Source organism: Pseudophryne corroboree, chromosome 4 (assembly GCF_028390025.1).
Source record: "Pseudophryne corroboree isolate aPseCor3 chromosome 4, aPseCor3.hap2, whole genome shotgun sequence".
NCBI classification, from domain to species: domain Eukaryota; kingdom Metazoa; phylum Chordata; class Amphibia; order Anura; family Myobatrachidae; genus Pseudophryne; species Pseudophryne corroboree.
Genome location: NC_086447.1, coordinates 297,209,875 through 297,235,129, shown reverse-complemented (window position 1 = coordinate 297,235,129; position 25,255 = coordinate 297,209,875). Strand labels below are relative to the sequence as shown.

Below are 25,255 nucleotides of genomic sequence, written 5' to 3'. Positions count from 1 at the left end.
GAAAGATATGAACGATCTCGTTCATAAATGAACGAGATCTCGTTCATATCTTTCAGTGTGGAGACTTAAGCGATGAACGATGCGCGTCCCCGCGCTCGTTCATCGCTGGTCTCCTGTCGGCTGTGCATGCAGGCCAATATGGACGATCTCGTCCATATTTGCCTGCACGTCTATGGAGCCGGGTGACGGGGGGAGTGAAGAAGCTTCACTCCCCCCGTCACTGCCCCCCCCCGCCGCCGGGTCGCTCGTCGGCCGTATCGGCCGTCGGGCACCTCGGCCAGTGAGTAGGGCCCATTAGTGTGCCTTGAGGACAGAGGTTGGGAATACCTGCTCTAGAAGAGGATAGCTAGAATTTGATTGGTTGCTATGGGTGGGAACATCTCCACTTCTAAGAACCCACACTTTAATAAATATAACTCCAGGGTTTTTTTTATATGTTAACCCCAGGGAAGTCATGCATTTAACCCCCCCCTTCCCAGTCCACATAATTTACCCTCATCTGGATGGGAGTTAGGGTGGGTCCAAGGAGGTGAGGTGCTGAGGCCCAAGCGGCTGGCGGTTGACTGCGCAACGTGACCTCATGTCACGATGCGCAGTGCGCGCAGCCGGGGGCAGGTGAGCAGGGGTAGCCGGGCGGCATCTGCGCCTCCTGAGGAACCTCAATGCTGGCCAGTATTGAAAAAACAAGTGCGCTTCCTAATCCCGAAATACCCAGGATTGGAAGCCCCAATCGCGGGATTGAACCCTGGACAATTTTTGGTCAAAATCCCGGGATGGCCACCATAATAGGAAATGTGTCTTACCTGCAAGACTGATTTCACTGCATTTCTCCCCTGCAGTTTGGTCCAGCTGAAGGCATGTGACTAATCAGAGAAGCTGTGATGAGCTCCCTTAAGAAGGCAAGGTGGGTGTGTCATTTGCCTATCAGTATGGGAAGGGGAGGAGCAGTCTAAAGGTACATACACACGATGCGATTTGAACATATTGGTAGACAACATAGGGGGTAATTCCAAGTTGATCGCAGCAGGATTTTTGTTAGCAGTTGGGCAAAACCATGCGCACTGCAGGGGAGGCAGATTTAACATGTGCAGAGAGAGTTAGATTTGGGTGGGGTGTGTTCAATCTGCAATCTAATTTGCAGTGTAAAAATAAAGCAGCCAGTATTTACCCTGCACAGAAACAAAATAACCCACCCAAATCTAACTCTTTCTGCACATGTTATATCTGCCTCACCTGCAGTGCACATGGTTTTGCTCAACTGCTAAAAAAAATTCCTGCTGCGATCAACTTGGAATTACCCCCATAGTACATATCACACCAAGGGGGCAATTCAGAGTTGATCGAAGCAGAAAATTTGTTAGCACTTGGGCAAAACCATGGCCCTCATTCCGAGTTGTTCGCTCTGTAAAAATCTTCGCAGCGATTTTCCGCTTAATGCGCAATGTCCGCACTGCGACTGCGCCAAGTAAATTTGCTATGTAGTTAGGAATTTTACTCACGGCTTTTTCATCGTTCTGGCGATCGTAATGTGATTGACAGGAAATGGGTGTTACTGGGCGGAAACAGGCCGTTTTATGGGCGTGTGGGAAAAAACGCTACCGTTTCCGGAAAAAACGCAGGAGTGGCCGGAGGAACGGAGGAGTGTCTGGGCGAACGCTGGGTGTGTTTGTGACGTCAAACCAGGAACGACAAGCACTGAACTGATCGCAGATGCCGAGTAAGTTTGAAGCTACTCAGAAACTGCTACGAGGTGTGTAATCGCAATATTGCGAATACATCGTTCGCAATTTTAAGATGCTAAGATTCACTCCCAGTAGGCGGCGGCTTAGCATGAGCAAATCTGCTAAAATCCGCTTGCGAGCGAACAACTCGGAATGAGGGCCCATGTGCACTGCAGGGGGGGGCAGATACAACATGTGCAGAGAGTTACATTTGGGTGGGTTATTTTGTTTCTGTGCAGGGTAAATACTGGCTGCTTTATTTTTACACTGCAATTTAGATTTCAGTTTGAACACACCCCACCCAAATCTAACTCTCTCTGCACATGTTATAACTGCCACACCTGCAGTGCACATGGGGGCTAATTCCAAGTTGATCGCAGCAGGAATTTTGTTAGCAGTTGGGCAAAACCATGTGCACTGCAGGGGAGGTAGATATAACGTGTAGAGAGAGTAAGATTTGGGTGGGTTATTTTGTTTCTGTGCAGGGTAAATACTGGCTGCTTTATTTTTACACTGCAATTTAGATTGCAGATTGAACACACCACACCCAAATCTAACTCTCTCTGCACGTGTTATATCTGCCCCCCCTGCAGTGCACATGGTTTTGCCCAACTGCTAACAAAATTCCTGCTGCGATCAACTTGGAATTACCCCCATGGTTTTGCCCAACTGCTAACAAATTTGCTGCTGCGATCAACTCTGAATTAGGCCCCATGTGTATACAGCTTGTGATGCTGATGCACGCTCAGGCAGGGTCAGTATTGCGAGGAAGAAAAAAAAAAAAGACTGTGCAGGTAGGTCAATTTTGACTAGAAAGTGTTCAATCTAGTTTCTAGTATAGTCAAAATTGTACATAGCCAAAATTGCAGCGTGTATAGTCACTATCGGTGGTTTTGGTCTCCGTGGAGTTCAAGGGAAATCTCAAAGTCAAAATCGGCCTTTAGGCAGAATCGCACCGTGTGTATCCACCTTTAAGTATAAAGAAAAAAAATGTCTGGGGGATTTATCTTGACTGATGCTGGAAAAGCTGTCCGGTGACTAAGGAGAAAGTCTCAGCGATAGTGCCATTTGGGAGCTTCTGTGAGGAGCTGGGACCTTTGACAGTGTCTTGTATGAACACTAACTGTTTGGCGGATACAGGGACATGCGGTGAGGTAAATGACTCTCGAGGCACTGGCTAGTACCAAAGCCAGATTTACATACAAGAAGGTACAGGACTAATGCTGCTTTCAGATCGCAAATGCCGGATCCTACCCGGTAAGAGAAACGTGTCCTTACTGGGTGGGATCCGGCATTTGCTCTCCTCTGCTGACTTTCCGACCCGGCAATATACCGGGTCGGTTGCCATAGCAGCGGGGGGCGCAGCAGAAGCAGGGGCGGCGCCGGGAGATGATCTCATCTCCTGCGCCGCCTCTCCCTATGCTGTGAATGGGAGCAGTGTCGCATCGAAACGGCTCCCATTCACACTGCACCTGACCCGGTATTCAACCCGGTAATAACCCTTCTTTTTAACCAGGTTGAAATACCGGGTCAGGCGACCCGCTAATTCAGCCAAAGTGCTTTCACATCGCACACTGACCCGTTTCGACACGGCAATATGCCGTGTCGATACCGGGTTATTTGTGCGATGTAAAAGGGGTATAAGAGAAGCCAATTTGGTTGAAAGTTCCTTTCACTCCAGAATGCAGGAATACTGGGAGCAATGGAAGCACACACTAAAGCCTCGTGTCACCGGCTCCTGGCACGACCTTGGCTGTTGCTGCTGGTAAAGCATGGTCACCCATGCTTTACAATGTATTAAGCTGTGGGCCAATAAGAGCCTGGGGGCAGAGCTTCGTGGGAGTTTTGGGTGGCGGAGCTAAGCCCCATGTCCTGACACCTTACAAAAAATATATATTTGATGCTTGTGATTCATCGATGGCGGGGAACCATCTGGTTCTCCCCCCATCAATGAAAAAACTATTCTATATTGGACATAAACGGGTTGATGGCCATCCCTAGTCACATCAAGAGAAGCCAGCAGCAGTGGGTGGGCATTTCTGAGGATCGCCCATCTTTGCTGCAGTAATGCCTAGGAGAGGGGCTGCTGTGTGGGATACTTCACTGCCCAATAGGGACACTTTGTGGGCAGAACCACAGCTGAGACTCCACTGTACTGGCAAGAGGGGGTGCCTCTGAGCTCCCCGATCACTGATAGCCAATATAATGAGCAGGAGTCATAAAAATATTCTGGAAAGTGTGCAGTCAGGTGGAGAGACCATGTAGGAACTGCAGCACTTGGTTTTGCCTCCGTTTTGTATCAGTTCTTCCGAAAAGATATTGGACCACATTATGAGTTGCATGCAATCCATACGTAAAGTCAATATTCATGTAGTTGAGTAATTATTTGAAACTGCGCATGTGTGAAGATTTCTGAAAATCCCTACGGTGTATGCATTCCACAAGGTGAATGTACAAAGGTGTTGATGTGATCTATTCTAATGGTATTAGAAAGGTGGTGGAAAAGTGATAGGCATTCCAGGATGGTGACTAGTAGAGCAAGCGAAAGTGGGCCATTCATTTGGCATATTATGGTAGTTTCCCCAGACACACAACCGCAAGCACAGGAGGCCGTGGTCAGACGGAGAAACTGCAGCTGCCATAGAGGTGCAGCCAATGGTGGAGAATATGGATGCACTAATCGGTATTAGTGTGCATGGGCGCTAAAAGTGGGTGTCTCAGCACTTGCGGCCACATGGATGAACTAGCCTATTAGAATAAAGTTGCGGACAGACGGCTGCCAATACATGTTACTGTGTGGCTTTACCTGCGAGTCAGAATCAGTCCCATTCCAAGGTTTTGTGCAGGGCTACCAGCAGGATCCACAGTAAGGCCAGAGTATACTATCACACGAAGAAGTTGTGAATTCTGTACTCACTAGGCTGGTGATGGTCAACTTTAAATTTGTGACATACAGTCTTTGCTACGGTTTTGAGCTCAAGTGAGTAACTTAACACATTTACAAACGTACATGGTAAACCTCCATGTAAGATTCATTTCCCAGCCCCTGCAACTAGCTTTGAGGCCTCTAGTCCAGATACATTGCCTTGCAAAGTCTTCAGGGTTGCAGAAGTGCATTTGGCAGTCAGGATGCTGGCGGTCAAAATCAACCCCCGGCAACCCGATTGCCAAAATAGTGACTGGGCAGGGGTGAGAACAGAAGGTAACCCTGACACCCCCCCATCAGCACTCAGCAGAACCATAACCTCCCCCAGATACATAAGTATCAGCAGTCTGACAGGTGTCGGCATGCAAACTACATTGCCCGTCTAAGTAACAAGTACTGTATCTTTCAACTTTTATTGTTTTGTTTTTTTTGTATGTCCACTACCTGGTTTTGTACTTTTAATTTAGTGCTGTGTTTTCTATAAAGTTTTTTTACAGCTTTTTTTATTTGTATTGTGCAGATAAAATCTAATTGACCCACTTTCAGGCAGTACCTAGTCTACAACTAGTTTTAGATTGTGTATTCTTGCACTATGATATTTTACCTTGAAGATCTCTGAAGATTATGTGTCTATTGGTGTATACCTTTACTCTTTTACTAAAATAAATAAGTATAATTATAATCATTGGTCCTTTTTTATTCACCCACACCAGTGTAATCTCTATTAATAAGCGCAAGGTGTTTCTTAGTTTGCTGTATTCCACCCAATCCACATGCAATACAAGTGCAAAAATTACCTATAGCTCATTATTCTCACATTTGCTAATCACTCTGTACACCAGCATTACTACTGTTCTGCTTATTACCAAAGTCTTAATATCAAGAGTACTGTAGCACGTTATAGCAAACAACATGATGTACTTTGATCGCCAGTTTAGCAGCCAAGCGTGTCCGGAAATCTAAAAAAAAAAAAGAAACGCTAACATATGTTGCCATCTATACGGTGTGCTTCTCTGTTACTCCCGGGATTAGAGATCCAGAACGGCGGCCTGGTTCTTCTTACACATCGTGAGGGAGCTGCAGCACTAGCAGCAGCAACTACCTGAGATAGTATTGGAACGGACGGGGTGACAGACTACAGCACACAGCGCTGACGAATCACCTGAGGAGGAGGACTAGGCAGCCACCTTCTTGCCTCACACGTGTCACTCCGCGCCGGATCTTCATGCTGAATACCCGCCCCCCTATCGAAGCATGTCCATGGGAAGGCCTGGCTCCGCCCGCCGTAAAAGCGGAAGCAGAGGGGCTGGTGTGGGTGGAGCCTCCGTTGGCCCCTCCTCTCCCGGGCTGCCGCAGTGAAATTGGGCGCGTTTGCGCAGTGACGTTCCTTTTTTTGTTGGAAGGTAAGGACGGGATAGCATGGCGCCTGGCGTCCCCGGCGGAAGGTTCCCCGTGCGGCCGGTCCTGTGTGTAGCGATCTGTCACACATCTGCTGCTGCCGGGGCGACCGGCCTGGGGAAGGCGCCGGAGGGAGAGGCGGGCAGCGTGCGGGGGTCCGCGATAGCGGGAGAGGGTGAGGCCGGCACGGGCGGGGACTCTGCGCCTCCATCTGGCTGCAGCGCGCCATGCCGACCCCCGGGCATCGCGGAGAGAGTGGGGCTTCCATGCGGCCTGCGGGGGGAGCAGTGAGCAGGGCCGCAGCATGTCTTTGGTACCCCAGTACGCTGGCTCCTGGGCCGCTGGCCGCCGTGTCTCCGGGGGATGTGTGCGCGGCGGGTGTCCGCCATGTCAGGCCGGGACGGTGGGGATCGCAGAGTCATCCAGCTGGGGGGAGGGGTGCCATGCCGCTGCTGCCAGTGGGCGATGCCGGCTGCTGTGCGGGCCGTGCTACTATACCGGCAGCGCGGCTTCCGTTTCCTCACGTGTGCAGTGTCAGGGCCGCTCCCGTGTCTCCTCTATATGCAGCCGCCCCGTTATGCCCGGCGCCGCCTGCTCGCTGTCATCCCTGCCCCGTCCCATGCCAGCTTCCCGCACCCTGATGCTGCTGAACCCAACTTCCCTTCCTATAGGAAACCTGGCTGCTACTTAACTACCTGCACGAAATATGTGCGGGCTCAGTCCCTGGCACGCCTGCTGCATGTGTCCTGTACTGAGTGTGTCCACTGTTACTAACTCTCAAATATGTTGTGCAGTACTCGCAGACACCCACCAATATGGCAGATGAGGTCGATTTCACCACTGGAGATGCCGGGGCTTCCACTACTTTCCCCATGCAGTGCTCTGCATTGCGCAAGAACGGCTTTGTGGTCCTGAAATCGCGTCCCTGTAAGATCGTTGAAATGTCAACTTCCAAGACTGGCAAGCATGGTCATGCTAAGGTAACAGCACGGAGTGCATCTCTGTTAATAATGCCAAGTTATGTTATATTGGCCCAAATGTATTAAGATTTAACAAGAGATAAGGTGGAGATGGATAAAGAGTGATTAAGTACCAGTCAATCAGCTTCCTACCTGACATGTCACAGGTTGTGTTTAAAAAACGGACAGGGGCTGGTTGGTCATTTATTACTTTTTATCCATCTCAGCTTTCTCTTGTTAAAGCTTAATACATTTGGGCCATTGTGTGATCTACATTGTATCTTGTTGTGAAGTTAATGCAATTTTAATCCATATTACTGTAGCACTTAACTTTGTTTGTTTTTAATTCAGGTTCACCTAGTTGGTATTGACATCTTCACTGGTAAGAAGTATGAAGATATCTGTCCCTCCACCCACAACATGGATGTCCCTAATATCAAAAGAAATGATTACCAGGTAATCTTGTGGAAACAAACTACATGATATTTAAGACTAGCCTAAAATTGCTAACTTAAAATGCCGTTTAACTTTGTATGGCTGAGTGTTGAACTCCTAAAGGGCCCTACACACATCGTGCCGCTGAGGTGGCTGACGGGTGACCTGGGAGGGGGCAGGGGTTTGAAGTTTCTTCACTCCCCCCGGGACCTGGCTCCATAGCGGAACATGCTAATATGGACGAGATTGTCCATTCCATATTGGCTTGCATGTTTAAACGAGTCGGTACCAAGGATGAACGAGCACGAGGCTGCACATCGTTGGTACATACACACTGAAAGATATGAATATCTCGTTCATATCTTTCAGTGGTATCGGCCAGTGTGTAGGGCCTATAAGGGGTAATTGGGGGGGGGGGGGGGGTTGCCTAAACCAGACTACTTGCATATTCCTTCTCACCGCCTCAGGAGGTAGCAAGAAGAAATATCTATGCCCCACCCCCAAGGGCACTTACGCCAGTATGGAGCAACTACTGGTCCCCACTAATGTCAGCTGAGGGGTGGGGGAGGGCGATTGAATCACCCCCTAATTGTTCAGTGGATGAAGAGCTGCATGCTGTAGGGTTCACGTAAGCTTGACATTAAAACTTAGTATGTTGTGCAAAATGCTTATTTGCTTTTATATGTGCAGTAAACAATCCCAGTTGTTCATAAACTAGAAATGTTTGTGTTAGAGAAAGTTGGAGCGAGTGAAGGCGTTTTAAAGCAGTAATGAAGTGTGAGCAATTGCATGATATCACCAAGCCTATAAATGTGAACGCAAAATAACTTTTAAAAGTAGATAATCTACCAATGAGACAGTCTAATGCCACCAGTATATTAACCGCCAGAATTTGCTCTTATTTCACAAATGTCATAAAAGCTGCTTCCAAAAGATGAATTCTCAGTGACTATCCCAGAACAACATTGCATTCAAGTGAGGGAACATAAGCACAAAGAAACATTTTTGTCTATCTGGTTTAAGATGTCTGTTGCCAATAGCTGGCCATTTAGTTGGTTAAGATGTGCTGTCATGTCTGTTTTGAGTCAAACACATGAAGTATCACTTCAGAGAATTTAATTTACCTCACTCCATGCCCCACTGGAGCTTACAACCTCGACTCTACCTCATGGCCACACACTGCTTTGCTGGTCAGGTGAGATTCTGGTGATACTGCTGCTATATTTAAAGCTGAAACTAGTATGGCCAAAACCACCTGGTTATGCCTTTAAAATGAATTTCTAATTTAAATCTAGCAACTATATAGCCAGGAACAACTAATTCTGTGCATTCACTGTACAGTGATCTGGGTGCTTGATTTGGGTGGATCGCCAATATAATTGTACAGTAAGTGTGTGACTGAGCCAAAAATATCGATTATACATGCCTAATCGTCTAGCATGTCTGATGCAGTAATCTAAAGTTACAAGTCAGCGCATCAGGCAGCGTTTGCGCGGCTAACCAACATTAATCCTGTTCCTTCACCGTGGAGGAAACCTACCCAGGAGAGGAACACTGATCATATGGTCATACACTGAGATCGGGTGTGGTATGGTATGCCGACGACCAGCATACCGGCACCAGAAGCCCGACCGCCGACGTACCAACAGTGTGGCGAGCACAAATGAGCCCCTTGCAGGCTCACTGCGGGCACAGTATTCCTCCAGGGGGGTTGTGGACCCCCACGAGGGAGAAAAACTGCCGGCTGGCGGGATTCCGGCGCCGGTATACTGTGCGCCGGGATCCTGACAGTTGGCAACCTGAAGACCACCCCTGAGATCGGTTGGGTGTATATTTGTAAGGTAAAATGTCTGAGGCATTTTCTGACTTTATGCCCAGCGTATGTATTGAATTTGGGCCATTGTTTTCTTTCAGCGTAGAGTACCCAGAGGAAACTTGTGCTGACAAGGAATATACAGGCTTCAGGCAAATTAGGCCTTTGTTGCCATCAAACAGCCTCAGTGCTAACCACTGTGCTGCCCTGTAAAATTGGAATGTTGGGTCTGGTTTTATCGTCCATAATTTGTTTTGACAGCTAATGGCTGTAGATCAGGCCTGATGGACTAGTCCCAGCTTGCAGATAGTTGGGCTTTTAACATTGAAATTGGTTATCCAAATATATTGGATGCCTTAATCTTGACATGTCGGGTAACTTAAATATTTTGCTCTCAGCTGTATGTTAAATACAGCATCACCTTTTTGCTTCTTGAATGTTATCGGGTCTGGTGCATGTAACTGGCTGGGTATATGTATTATTGCAGCTTTAAAAGTTTAGTGTAATCGGTGATAGCAGAAAATGAATACCTCGATCTATTTCACTCTGATTTTATACAAGGATGCTTTCTTAAAACTGTACTGCATATTGTATTTATGCCAAATTCTTCAGGACCTTTTCAAAGGCGTTTTAGCAACCAGTGTGGAGGGCCTTGAGAAAACATTTGGTCCTGTAGACCACCTTGTGTAGTATGCTGGAGAAGCCTAGCACAGCCTTTATGAACTTAATGGTAGCATTTAGAACTCTTGCAGAATGGATTTATACCACTTTCAGGCTGATACAGCTGGGTCGCACTCGGGATGGGGTCCAGTCTGAAGGTCGACAATGTTTAGGGTGACAGGGTTGGAAAGTTGTCAGGGTTTGTAGATCAAAAGGTCAACATGAGTTTTTAATTTCTTTTGTTAAAACTTTTTTCTCTAACGTCCTAGTGGATGCTGGGGACTCCGTAAGGACCATGGGGAATAGACGGGCTCTGCAGGAGACCGGGCACTCCAAAGAAAGATTTAGTACTACCTGGTGTGCACTGGCTCCTCCCTCTATGCCCCTCCTCCAGACCTCAGTTAGAATATGTGCCCGGCCAGAGCTGGGTGCTTTTAGTGAGCTCTCCTGAGCTTGCTAATAAAGTATTTTAGTTAGGTTTTTTTATTTTCAGAGAGCTTCTGCTGGCAACAGACTCTGCTACGTGGGACTGAGGGGAGAGAAGCAAACCTACTAACTGCGGCTAGGTTGCGCTTCTTAGGCTACTGGACACCATTAGCTCCAGAGGGTTCGAACACAGGATCTTAACCTTGGTCGTCCGTTCCCGGAGCCGCGCCGCCGTCCCCCTCGCAGAGCCAGAAGTCAGAAGCCGGCAGAAGCAAGAAGATCGAAATTGGCGGCAGAAGACTCCTGTCTTCACATGAGGTAACGCACAGCACTGCAGCTGTGCGCCATTGCGCCCACACTACCCACACACTCCGGTCACTGTAGGGTGCAGGGCGCAGAGGGGGGGCGCCCTGGGCAGCAATTAGGATACATCTGGGCACTGTATATATGTACAAGCCCCCGCCATTTTATTACACAGACCCGGGACAGAAGCCCGCCGCTGTTGGGGCGGGGCCTTTTTCCTCAGCACTAACCAGCGCCATTTTCTCTTCACCGCTCCGCTGAGCGGAAGCTCCCCAGGCTCTACCCTGCAGTATCAAGGTAGAAAAAGAGAGGGGGCACATAAATTTAGGCGCAAACTATCATAAACAGCAGCTACTGGGTAAACACTAAGTTACTGTGTAATCCCTGGGTTATATAGCGCTGGGGTGTGTGCTGGCATTCTCTCTCTCTCTCTCTCTCTCTCTCTCTCTCTCTCTCTCTCTCTCTCTCTCTCTCTCTCTCTCTCTCTCTCTCTCTCTCTCTCTCTCTCTCTCTCTCTCTCTCCCTCTCTCCCTCTCTCCCTCTCCTTCTCCCCCCCCCCCCCCCCAAAAAAAAGGCCTTGTGGGGTCCTGTCCTCTTCCCTGTGTGTGTGCGGTGTGTTGGTACGTTTGTGTCGACATGTTTGACGAGGACGGTTACGTGGAGGTAGAACAAGTGAATGTGGTGTCGCAGCCGACGGCACCGACACCTGATTGGATGGATATGTGGAATGTGTTAAATGATAACGTAAGCTCCTTGCATAAAAGGTTGGATAACCAGTCAGGGTCTCAACCCGTGTCTGATTCTACAGCTCGGATGCCAGCAGGTTCTCAAAAGCGCCCACTATCCCAGTTGGTTGACACGGATTCTGACTCCAGTGATGATGATGCAAAGTTGCAGCCTAAAATGATTAAAGCCATCCGATACATGATTATAGCAATGAAGGATGTATTGCACATATCGGAGGAAAACCCTGTCCCTGACGAGGGTTTATATGTTTGGGGAGAAAAAGCAAGAAGTGACTTTTCCCCCTTCACATGAATTAAATGAGTTATGTGAAAAAGCGTGGGATTCCCCTGATAGGAAAGTACTGATTTCCAAAAGATTACTTATGGCGTATCCTTTCCCGCCAACGGATAGGTTACGCTGGGAATCCTCCCCTAGGGTAGACAAAGCGTTGACGCGCTTATCTAAGAAGGTGGCCCTGCCGTCACAGGATACGGCCGCTCTAAAGGATCCTGCGGATAGGAAGCAGAAAGGTATCCTGAAGTCTGTTTATACACATTCTGGTACTCTTCTGAGGCCAGCAATTGCTGCTGCCTGGATGTGTAGTGCTGTAGCAGCATGGACAGATACTCTGTCTGAGGAGTTAGATACCCTGGACAGGGAGACTATTTTACTGACCCTAGGACATATCAAAGACTCTGTCCTATATATGCGGGATGCCCAGAGGGACATTTGCCTGCTGGGCTCTAGAATAAACGCAATGTCGATTTCTGCCAGAAGGGTCTTATGGACTCTGCAATGGACAGGTGATACCGACTCTAAAAAACACATGGAGGTGTTGCCTTATAAGGGTGAGGAATTGTTTGGGGACGGTCTCTCGGACCTAGTTGCTACGGCTGGGAAGTCAAATTTCTTGCCATATATTCCCTCACAGCCAAAGAAAGCACCGTATTACCAAATGCAGTCCTTTCGTTCACAGAAAAGCAGGAAAGTAAGAGGTGCATCCTTTCTTGCCAGAGGCAGGGGTAGAGGAAAAAAGCTGCACCATGCAGCTAGTTCCCAGGAACAAAAGTCCTCCCCGGCTTCCACTAAATCCACCGCATGACGCTGGGACTCCATAGGCGGAGCCAGGAGCGGTGGGGGCGCGTCTCCGAAATTTCAGCCACCAGTGGGTTCGCTCACGGGTGGATCCTTGGGCTATACAAATTGTCTCAGGGATACAAGCTGGAATTCGAGGTGACGCCCCCTCAGTTACCTAAAATCAGCCTTGCCAGCTTCCCCCAGGGAAAGGGAGGTAGTGTTGGCAGCAATTCACAAGCTATATCTCCAGCAGGTGGTAGTGATGGTTCCCCTTCTTCAACAGGGAGGGGGTTACTATTCCACCATGTTTGTGGTACCGAAACCGGACGGTTCGGTCAGACCCATTTTGAATTTAAAATCCCTGAATCTTTATCTGAAGAAATTCAAGATGGAATCGCTCATAGCGGTCATTGCAGGCCTGGAGGAAGGGGATTTTATGGTGTCTCTGGACATCAAGGATGCGTACTTGCATGTCCCCATTTATCCACCTCATCAGGAGTACCTCAGGTTTGTGGTACAGGACTGTCATTACCAATTCCAGACGTTGCCGTTTGGCCTGTCCACGGCACCGATAATAATTACCAAGGTAATGGCGGAATTGATGGTGCTCCTTCGGAAGCAAGGGGTTACAATTATCCCATACTTGGACGATCTCCTCATAAAGGCGAGGTCCAGGGAGCGGTTGCTGATCAGCGTAGCACTCAGGAAGTGTTGCAACAGCACGGCTGGATTCTGAATATTCCAAAGTCGCAGCTGATTCCTACGGCGCGTCTGCCCTTTCTGGGCATGATTCTGGACACAAACCAGAAAAAGCTGTTTCTCCCGGAGGAGAAGGCTCAGGAGCTCGTGACTCTGGTCAGGGACCTCCTAAAACCAAAACAGGTATCGGTGCATCACTGCACGCGAGTCCTGGGAAAGATGGTGGCGTCATACGAAGCCATTCCCTTCGGCAGGTTCCATGCGAGGATCTTTCAGTGGGATCTGTTGGACAAGTGGTCTGGATCGCATCTTCAGATGCATCGGCTGATCACCCTGGCCCCCAGAGCCAGGATGTCTCTTCTGTGGTGGCTGCAAAGTGCTCACCTCCTCGAGGGCCGCAGGTTCGGCATACAGGACTGGGTCCTGGTGACCACGGATGCAAGCCTCCAAGGATGGGGGGCAGTCACTCAAGGAAGGAACTTCCAGGGGCTGTGGTCAAGTCAGGAGACTTGTCTGCACATCAATATCCTGGAACTAAGGGCCATATACAACGCCCTGAGTCAAGCGGAGCCTCTGCTTCGAAACCAACCAGTGCTGATTCAGTCAGACAACTTCACTGCAGTGGCCTATGTAAACCGCCAGGGCGGCACAAGAAGCAGGGTGGCAATGGCAGAAGCCACCAGGATTCTTTGTTGGGCGGAGAATCACGTACTAGCACTGTCAGCAGTGTTCATTCTGGGAGTGGACAACTGGGAAGCAGACTTCCTCAGCAGGCACGACCTCCACCTGGGAGAGTGGGGACTTCATCATCAAGAAGTCTTCACGCAGATTGCAAATCGATGGGAACTGCCACAGGTGGACATGATGGTGTCCCGTCTCAACAAAAAGCTAAAAAGGTATTGCGCCAGGTCAAGGGACCCTCGGGCGATAGCTGCGGACGCGCTAGTAACACCGTGGGTGTTCCAGTCGGTCTATGTGTTTCCTCCTCTTCCTCTCATACCAAAGGTGCTGAGAATTGTAAGAAAAAGAGGAGTGAGAACAATACTCATTGTTCCGGATTGGCCAAGAAGGACTTGGTACCCGGAATTGCAAGAAATGCTCAGAGGACCCATGGCCTATGCCTCTGACAGGACCTGTTACAACAAGGGCCCTGTCTGTTCCAAGACTTACCGCGGCTGCGTTTAACAGCATGGCGGTTGAACGCCGGATCCTAGCGGAAAAGGGCATTCCGGATTAAGTTATTCCTATGCTGATAAAGGCTAGGTAGGATGTGACGGCAAAGCATTATCACCGTATATGGCGAAAATATGTTGCTTGGTGTGAGGCCAGGAAGGCCCCTACAAAGGAATTCCAGCTGGGTCGATTCCTGCACTTCCTACAGTCAGGAGTGACTATGGGCCTAAAATTAGGGTCCATAAAGGTCCAGATTTCGGCCCTATCCATTTTCTTCCAAAAAGAACTGGCTTCACTGCCTGAGGTTCAGACGTTTGTTAAGGGAGTGCTGCATATTCAGCCCCCTTTTGTGCCACCAGTGGCACCTTGGGATCTTAACGTGGTGTTACGTTTCCTGAAATCCCACTGGTGTGAGCCACTTAAGACTGTGGAGCTAAAGTATCTCACGTGGAAAGTGGTCATGCTGTTGGCCTTAGCTTCGGCTAGGCGTGTGTCAGAATTGGCGGCTTTGTCATGTAAAAGCCCCTATCTGGTTTTCCATATGGATAGGGCAGAATTGCCAACTCGTCCGCAATTTCTGCCAAAGGTGGTGTCATCCTTTCATTTGAACCAACCTATTGTGGTGCCTGCGGCTACTTGTGACTTGGAGGATTCCAAGTTGCTTGACATAGTTCGGGCTTTGAAGATTTGTGACCAGAACGGCTGGAGTCAGGAAGACTGACTCGCTGTTTGTCCTGTATGCATCCAACAAGCTGGGTGCTCCTGCTTCAAAGCAAACTATTGCTCGCTGGATCTGTGGCACGATTCAGCAGGCTCATTCTGCGGCTGGATTGCCGCATCCAAAATCAGTGAAAGCCCATTCCACAAGAAAGGTGGGCTCTTCTTGGGCGGCTGCCCGAGGGGTCTCGGCATTACAGCTTTGCCGAGCTGCTACTTGGTCGGGTTCAAACACATTTGCAAAGTTCTACAAGTTTGTTACCCTGGCTGAGGAGGACCTTGAGTTTGCCCATTCGGTGCTGCAGAGTCATCCGCACTCTCCCGCCCGTTTGGGAGCTTTGGTATAATCCCCATGGTCCTTACGGAGTCCCCAGCATCCACTAGGACGTTAGAGAAAATAAGATTTTACTCACTGGTAAATCTATTTCTCGTAGTCTGTAGTGGATGCTGGGCGCCTGTCCCAAGTGCGGACTTTCTGCAATGCGTGTATATAGTTATTGCTTACTAAAGTTATGTTATGTGGCATCAGTTGAGTGATGCTTGTTTGTTGTTCATACTGTTAACTGGGTAAGTTTATCACGAGTTATACGGTGTGATTGGTGTGGCTGGTATGAGTCTTACCCTGGATTCCAAAATCCTTTCCTTGTAATGTCAGCTCTTCCGGGCACAGTTTCCTTAACTGAGGTCTGGAGGAGGGGCATAGAGGGAGGAGCCAGTGCACACCAGGTAGTACTAAATCTTTCTTTGGAGTGCCCTGTCTCCTGCGGAGCCCATCTATTCCCCATGGTCCTTACAGAGTCCCCAGCATCCACTACGGGCTACGAGAAATAGATTTACCGGTGAGTAAAATCGTATTTCATACTTCACGATTCACGTGGACTACGATTGTAACGGTAAACTGAGCGAAGCACCATGGCATGTGAGGGGACACGGTGCACTAATTGGGGTTCCCGGTCACTACGGAGAAAACGACACCCCCCAAAAAAAACCTCATGTCGACCTAGAAACCCTGTCGACCTAGTGACTGTCTACCTATAGTGGTCAACTTAAACATTGTTAACCTAGACACTGTCAATCTAATGATCCACACCCCTCGGGATATGTAGACTGTCGCTTCCCAGGTGTGATCTGGTTTGAGACAGCTTTCAGACACGGCCTGACCTGGTGACGTCACCGCTGATGCTACAAGAGGCGGTGTTTGGATTATGATCATCTCCAAGCATCGCCGCCTCCTATTTGGGAAAACGGATACCGGATCACTTTGACCCGGCTTACCTGTTCACACTGCACACATACCGGTGGATGAAATTCCTGGGACGCTTTCTTTAGGACCCTTTCAGACTAGGCAAAATCTCATGTTAATGCGCATTCACGTGCAATAACCCAGGAAATTTTTGCTAGTCTCTGAGAGGGGTATAATTATTGCTCTGTTCGGACACCAACATTCTTCTTGCAGCCTCCTGAGGTATGAGAAATTTGTGCAAAGTCCATTGTTTGGGCACCCTAACCACTGTAGACAAGTTTAGCTGCTTTATGTGGCTGTACATGGCACTTCTAGCCATGTTGGCACTTGAACAGTGGAATTGCTCTGTCGGGCACCTAATCTTATAGATGCCCAGCAGGAGGTGCACAAAACATTTGACTGTGTTTCCCTTAGTATGTTAGGCTAAGTAATCCAAATGAGACAAACTTTCTAGATCTATATTAATACTATTTAGCTTAACTCTTGAAGCCTTGGCTAGTTTTAGAAAATACATAGTTGGACTTATGATCTAGATTTGACAGAATTTTAGCAGATTCATCTTTGTCGGATGCTGTTTATACAAACTACTTGCACAAGATGCTACTGTCTTTAAACTTGTCATGTTATGCTGACATTTATATTGTTAATGTGTCAACCTACATGATGCCATTGAACTAACCTTTAGAGAAATTTTGCTCATGGCGATGTGCTGCTTAGGTACAGCGGCGCACATAGCCACTAGATATGATAGCCCGTACATTGCAAGTTTTCCCTTGCACATATATGGGGTGTGAGGGGAACCTTGCATTGCTGGCAGGTGCTATGTGCCATTCTGGAACAGCACTGCGACAGTGTACTCACATTTCCTATGCAGTCCTGCAGTAGCCATAAGAGATAATGGCATAACTGCTGCTTGTACGTTTCATGTAGGATTACCAGCATCCTCAGCCTGCTTGATGGCTACAGTTGAGGAACACATCTACTGTATTTGTGTTGCTTGAGCCAGTCCATCAGCTTTTCTAGGGTTCCTTTTGGAATGTATAGGTAGTGGGTAACTAATCCTTTGGTTAAAAATCATACTTGTGAAGTGTAATGGTTAAAGTCATGCTCCTGAAAGAACTTTGAAGAATTTAAATGCAGTTTGTTATCTGCATGTGGCTTGTGTTGTAATGTAACTACCAAAGTTTAATTGACGCGTTTGCTTAAATGTGCTCCATATCTATAATGTTCCCCTTTTTTAGCTGATCGGTATTAATGATAGATACCTGTCCCTGCTGACTGATGGTGGTGAAGTTCGTGATGATCTGAAGTTGCCAGAGGGAGACTTGGGAAAGGAAATAGAAGCTAAATATGAAGCTGGAGATGAGATAATGGTAAACAAACTAAGAAAATAGTTTTTAATGTAAACTTACCTGCATCTGTTTACTAATGGTGCAAATTTGAATTCCATTATGTTAAGAATGACATTGCATAGAACCCTGTTCTATTTTGGCTCCACCATATTAGCAACCTAATGCAGTACAAATGTGACTTATTTTTGTCTGAAGTTCTTAAATGTGTTTTGGGAATGAACGGACTACTTGCTGCAAAATAGTTAATTGCTCCTGCTTAGCTGGAGCCTGGCGTTTCCCCTTATGCTTTTGGGCTTTTCACAGTCCAAAATTTAGGGAGTGCAGGAGTTGGATCCATTTGCACACATCTTCTCACACGGCGACTTTCACAGTCACTTTAATGGAACACATGGAATTGATTTACCAGTAGTGGCGTTTGTTAGTATTGTATATGGAATCAACTATAAACTATCTTTCTATTACAGGTCTCCGTCTTGTGTGCGATGCAAGAAGAATGTGCGGTAGCCATCAAGGCCATGACCAAATAAACAGGGATCGCCGGCTCGAGCTATCTGCTCAGGTCAAGATAAACCACAGATCTTAAATTTGGTTTTGATTGTCACCAAAGCTATGGCCTTCACAAAAACCTCATTTCTTTTTGACTTGTTTGCAAATACTGCTGGATTCTAAATTTGGTTATGCAGGTTAACTGGCACTTTCCAAAATCACTGCAGTTTTTTAAAATTGTTAAATTTGTTACCTTTCACATTCCTAAAGGTGTTCATTGAGGGTCCAGCTAAACTGAATCATCTTTAGTTAATGTGTTATACATCTGTTTGCCCCTGAGGCAGTTTATATCCAGCTTAGTTTGAAAACACTTGGAGTCAAAAAGGTAATTTAACAAAGTAAAGATAAAAAATGGACCTTGTATTCCTTACTAATATGTAGGACAAAATGGCAAGAATTAGTTTAAAATGTAAATCTCTTGCATGTTAGACTGTTTGGAACCCTAAATGCCAAGTTAATCACTTGGCCACTTAATTAAAGTAAGTGATTTAGAAATGCCAGTTGATGCGACACTTTTCCTGCCCCTTACTTATTAAAAAATAAAGTCCTGGTGGCCATGTGCAAGTAAAATGTATTACCTCTGTCCTCTCCTGCCAACATGTTGGCTTGCATATTGTAACCTTATTAAAAGGGTGTCAAAGCCTGCCTATGGTTTAGTCAGGCACTTGGTATTTTGGGTGATTTTACATAGCAGGCACATATGGCACAAAATGAGGGTTAGAGTTGTTAATGCTACAGATTTTCACTCGAGGCCTTTGTCATCAGACTGAAAAAATAAAAATAGAAAAATGCAGTTCAGTTGCTTTTTTTCTTTTATTGTATTTATCTTGAAATATTAAACAGAGTAAAGACCTTCCCAGGAATTGGTTTGCGGTGCTTCCAGTGTGATTTCTTTTAAATATTTCAATTCTAACTTTTTTTTTTTTCAGTACAAATGTGGATTATAGAAACTGGATTTGAATGAGTGGTTATGTAGCCTGTTCTCCAAATTCTGCCAGCAGCCGTCATCTTCCCTAATCTCAATCCATCATTTTCAGAATGCGCATGCCTTTCTATGTAGGCATTTAAGAGTATATATATATTTTTTTTTCTTCATTAAAACAGATACCAATTTAAACTGGTAGCATTTAACTACTGGTTTTGAGTAGCACTTTGTGGTAAATGGGGTCTTCAGAACTGTATACAAACCTAAAATGTTTGTTTTTGGACTTTAAATTAGAGTGCCCCATGCCTCCTTCACTTCAGCTGTGTATAGGCTTAAAATTGTTAAATGTTGCATTTAGTTATGAAATCCTTGCTGTGCACAGCTAATATTTGAACATACACAAAAGGGTTTCAGCTTGCTCTCCCAGTTGGCTTCTGGACTGATGGTGGCACCATAAATAGAAGTGTTTTCAGTGGATTTGAACCATTCGTACTCTCCTTGCATGTGCAAATTGCGGGATCCATGGGAGTCCTTAATACTTTCCGACTGGACAAATTGCGGAGAGGGTGTTGACATCTACTCGGCCTGTTTGAGAGAAGCTGAATGTGAGGTCTGGAATGGGGACCAGTGAACGTATTGGGGATACTGGCAGATCCAGTGAGGGTTACAGCAAAGACAAGTAAACGCTTTCTTATTGAACTCCACCCAAAAGTTTGAGTAGATTGAATTTTAGAATGCTTAAGCACTACAGTGGTGCTGGTTATATTGCACGCAATTTTCCAGTTTATAAGCCATTTGGCTGAGCGTGAATGCCTGTTACAGATGCCATTCAGAGGTCTATGTAAGATTTGGAGCCATGACACAAAACATCATTGCATATCTGCATGAAATCCTGTCTGCATCCTACTCTTAATTGAAAACCTGCTAATTGCTCTTTGCTGTATCGTACTGCCATAAACTGGTCTTTCTGGACTACCGAAGTTTCATATAATCGGACATTAATCATTTTCAGTCTGCATTAGTCTGCTTTGCTTAAACGTGTGCTGCTTTTAATATTGGCTCTAATTTGGACCCCAGGAGTGAGCCAATTTTCCTGGTCTTTGGCAAAGTCTGGCAGTTCTCAAGTTTTTATGAAGATCTAGATGTGCATAACAAGGGCGAATTGTTATTTTACTTACTGTTACTTCTGGATTATGTGATTGCCATGATACATTGTACAACGTTGCATACCTTTTTACAGCAGTGTTAATGCTTGTACAAGTAGATCATATAGTATAAACCCAAGCAATTTCTGTAATGCAGTTTACTATAATAGTATATTGGTGCCTAAAATGCTCCTCCCCACTTCACCATCATAATCTAAATGTCATCACCTATAGACTTCAAGCAATAAATGCAATATATTTCTTAAAACAGATTCTTGCAGCCTTTGTGCTTAGTGTGTAGTATTGCTATGCTTGCAGCATACACTTCAATGATGCAATTGGTGCTGAATTGTGGAAAATACCTACTCTGGAATTTAAATTGATTCATTTTCTATTTTCTTTCCCCACTTCATTAACGATGTAGATGGCTGCATATTACATACTAAATTTTTTACATGGTCTGTTGTGAATAGATAATAGCCTGGCAGGTGATAAGAAGGGTGGGGACTACAAGAAGTTTGCAAAATGGTTTTTAATGTTTCCATAGGCATGCACACGGACATTGCAGTTCACAAGATTAAACCTGTAAACTTTAACTTTTTTTTTTTTCTTCAGCTGTTTGGAAGAACTTAAATTTTACTATATTTGTACACTGAACAATACATTTTAATATAAGTCTAAAAACACACTACAAGGGAATTGCAAATGTGTGGTCTCTAAACCTATTATGGTAGGTTTATGTGTTTGTATTAGTTTGCCATTTAATTGTACAAAAGTCTAGCAGCCTTGTATATTTTGCATTTCACTGTAAAATTAATTGGTTAATGAAAACATGTAAAGTTTCAAGATTGTGTTACTAGGTTATACAATTGTGGATTGAACAAAGTTAATAAGATCAATAAAACATAGGTGATTTCTGACGTCTATATCTAGTCCTTTATTTAAAGCTACCTTTATACTAGATTAAGTTTAGGTCTTCTGTGGAGATGCTCCTTCTCACACCACTTTATTTTGGCGCCGTGTTCAAAACTGACATTAGTGCTTAACATAAGCAAGATGGAGTTGGCATGCTGGATGATAATGCATGGGACAAAGGTGTTGCTGTTAATTCTTTGGCTAGTGTCACCTGTTACTGAAACTTATTTTGTTCTACTTCACAGCTTTTGTAATGGAATACAGCATTTTAAGTTAACTTTAATAAACTTGTATTTCTGTAGTCTGCTTGAAGAAAGCTTAATTCAGTATTTCTCCTGAGACATTGAGCAGATCCCATAAACTTAACAGGTCTGCTCTGTAAGCATTGCACTAAATTAGGGGTCCATGTGCTAAAAGGAACATTTTGCCATCAAAAAGACATGAAGAACTCATGTCTACCTTCATGTGTCAGCTATTTCCATGTTGGCCTTTTGCCTGTCTATCAATAAGAGGTCACATTACCTTTAAAAAAAAAAAAAGTTTCTTCATGCCTCCCAGGGGTCCTTGGTTTGTGTCCTGGCTAAAGATCAGCTGAGTAGCCTGATAAGCCAAAATTGTAGAGCGTCTCACACTTGATGTTTCTCTTACGTCCTAGAGGATGCTGGGGACTCCGTAAGGACCATGGGGTATAGATGGGCTCCGCAGGAGACATGGGCACTGCAAAGAACTTTAGAATGGGTGTGCACTGGCTCCTCCCTCTATGCCCCTCTTCCAGACCTCAGTTGATTCCTGTGCCCAGAGGAGACTGGGTCCATTACAGGGAGCTCTCCTGAGTTTCTCTGAAAAAAGAATTTTGTTAGGTTTTTTAATTTTCAGGGTGCACTGCTGGCAACAGGCTCCCTGCATCGTGGGACTGAGGAGAGAGGAGCAGACCTACTTAAGTGATAGGTTCTGCTTCTTAGGCTACTGGACACCATTAACTCCAGAGGGAGTTGGAACGCAGGTCTCCCCTCGCCGTTCGTCCCAGAGCCGGGTGAGTATAAGAAGAAAGAAGACTTCAAAGGCGGCAGAAGACTTCTGATCTTCCCTGAGGTAAGCGTGCATCGGTAACGCTGCGCGCCATTGCTCCCACACACCACACACGAGCAGGCGCTGATGGGTGCAGGGCGCAGGGGGGGTGCCCTGGGCAGCAATATAAACCTCTAAGTCTGGCATTTATATGTATATAGGCTGCGGAGGCAGTAATTATAAAAATCCCCCGCCAGTTTTATACATTTGAGCGGGACCGATGCCTGTCGCCTGAGGGGACGGAGCCTGGTCCCACAGCACTAACCAGCGCCATTTTCTTCACAGCGCACTGCAGAGAAGCTGGCTCCCTGGTCTCTCCCCTGCTGAACACGGTGACACAGGGCTGAAAAGGGAGAGGGGGGGGGGGGGGCGCTTGTTAGGCGCAGTGAGTGTATTACACAGTTAACTATATATAAAAGCGCTATATTATCTGGGAAATTGTTTCCAGTGTCAGTTGGCGCTGGGTGTGTGCTGGCATACTCTCTCTGGCTCTCCAAAGGGCCTTAATGGGGAATGGTCTCCATATAAATATATCCCTTTGTGTGTGGGGGTGTCGGTACAAGCGTGTCGACATGTCTGAAGCGGAAGGTAAATCTAAGGAGGAGGTGGAGCAGATGATTGTGATGTCTCCGTCGGCAACGCCGACTCCTTATTGGTTGGACATGTGGAATGTTTTAAATGCAAATGTGACCTTATTACATAAGAGGATGGACAAAGCAGAGTCCAGGGAAAAAGCAGGTAGTCAATCTAAGGCTTTCACTGAGTCACAGGGCCCTTCAGGGTCTCAAAAACGTTCTCTATCCCAAATAGCGGACACTGATACCGACATGGATTCTGACTCCAGTGTCGACTATGGTGATGCAAGGTTACACCCAAGGGTGGCCAAAAGTTCATTATATGGTCATTGCAATAAAAGATGTGTTGCATATCACAGATGACCCCTCTGTACCTGACACGAGGGTGCGCATGTACAAGGAAAAGAAACCTGAGGTAACCTTTCCCCCATCTCATGAGCTGAACGAGTTATTTGAAAAAGCTTGGGAAACTCCAGACAAAAAACTGCAGATTCTCAAGAAGCTTCTTATGGCGTATCCTTTCCCTGCACAGGACAGGGTACGGTGGGAATCCTAGCCCAGGGTAGACAAGGCTTTAACGCGCTTGTCCAAGAAGGTGGCGCTACCGTCTCCTGACTTGGCCGCCCTAAAGGATCCTGCTGATCGCAGACAGGAAACTACCTTAAAATCTATGTATACGCATACGGGTGCTTTACTCAGACCGGCAATAGCATCGACATGGGTATGTAGCGCAGTTGCAGCTTGGACAGATACCTTGTCAGCTGACTTTGATCCCAAGGCTACAAACTGGAATTCAAAGAGGTGCCCCCTCACCGATTTTTCAAGTCGGCCTTGCCAGCTTCTCCCCCAGAGAGGGCAGTAGTGTTAGCTGCGATTCAAAAGCTGTGGGGGGGCGCGCCCTGGGCTGCAATATTAAGTACCTTGGCTGGCAAAACTACACATAATATAGTCATAGAGACTATATATGTGTAAAATCCCCTGCCAGATATACCTACAAAAAAGCGGGAGAAGTCCGCCGAAAAAGGGGCGGGGCTATCTCCCTCAGCACACTGGCACCATTTTCCCTCACAGCTCCGCTGGAAGGATCGCTCCCAGGCTCTCCCCTGCAGTTTCCAGACTACATAGGGTAAAAAAGAGAGGGGGGGGCACTAAATTTAGGCGCAATATTGTGTATACAAGCAGCTATTGGGAAAATCACTCAGTTACAGTGTTAATCCCTGTGTATATATAGCGCTCTGGTGTGTGCTGGCATACTCTCTCTCTCTGTCTCCCCAAAGGGCTTTGTGGGGTCCTGTCCTCAGTCAGAGAATTCCCTGTGTGTGTGTGTCGGTACGGCTGTGTCGACATGTTTGATGAGGAGGCTTATGTGGAGGCGGAGCAGATGCCGATAAATGTGATGTCACCCCCTGCGGGGCCGACACCTGAGTGGATGGATAGGTGGAAGGTATTAACCGACAGTGTCAACTCCTTACATAAAAGGCTGGATGACGTAACAGCTGTGGGACAGCCGGCTTCTCAGCCCGCGCCTGCCCAGGCGTCTCAAAGGCCATCAGGGGCTCAAAAACGCCCGCTACCTCAGATGGCAGACACAGATGTCGACACGGAGTCTGATTCCAGTGTCGACGAGGTTGAGACATATACACAATCCACTAGGTACATCCGTTGCATGATCTCTGCAATGAAAAATGTGTTACACATTTCTGACATTAACCCAAGTACCACAAAAAAAAGGGGTTTTATGTTTGGGGAGAAAAAGCAGCCAGTGTTTTGTTCCCCCATCAGATGAGTGAATGAAGTGTGTGAAAAAGCGTGGGTTCCCCCGATAAGAAACTGGTAATTTCTAAAAAGTTACTGATGGCGTACCCTTTCCTGCCAGAGGATAGGTCACGTTGGGAGATATCCCCTAGGGTGGATAAGGAGCTCACACGTTTGTCAAAAAAGGTGGCACTGCCGTCTTAGGATACGGCCACTTTGAAGGAGCCTGCTGATAAAAAGCATGAGGCTATCCTGAAGTCTGTATATACACACTCAGGTACTATATTGAGACCTGCAATTGCCTCAGCATGGATAGTGCTGCTACAGCTTGGTCTATTACCCTGTCAGGACAGGGATACTATTTTGCTAACCATAGAGCATATTAAAGACGTCGTCTTATATATGAGGGATGCACAGAGGGATATTTGTCGGCTGGCATCCAGAATTAATGCAATGTCCATTCTGCCAGGAGGGTATTAGGGACCCGGCAGTGGACAGGTGATGCTGACTTTAGAAGGCACATGAAGATTCTGCCTTATAAGGGTGAGGAATTGTTTGGGTATGGTCTCTGGGACCTCGTATCCACAGCAACAGCTGGGAAAGAAAAATTTTTACCTCAGGTTTCCTCACAGCCTAAGAAAGCACCGTATTATCAGGTACAGTCCTTTCGGCTTCAGAAAAGCAAGCGGGTCAAAGGC

At 46.6% G+C, this 25,255-nt stretch overlaps 1 protein-coding gene across 1 annotated transcript; it reads left to right on the top strand.

Moving 5' to 3' along the window:
- The first annotated feature begins 5,945 nt into the window (after positions 1-5,945).
- EIF5A2 (eukaryotic translation initiation factor 5A2) lies at positions 5,946-19,037 on the top strand. The gene is made up of 5 exons (XM_063916229.1): positions 5,946-6,050; positions 6,840-7,025; positions 7,356-7,460; positions 17,518-17,649; positions 18,093-19,037. Exons 2-5 carry the CDS (start codon positions 6,861-6,863, stop codon positions 18,153-18,155), a joined length of 465 nt encoding a protein of 154 aa, XP_063772299.1. The 5' UTR covers positions 5,946-6,050; positions 6,840-6,860; the 3' UTR covers positions 18,156-19,037.
- Positions 19,038-25,255: the final 6,218 nt, after the last annotated feature.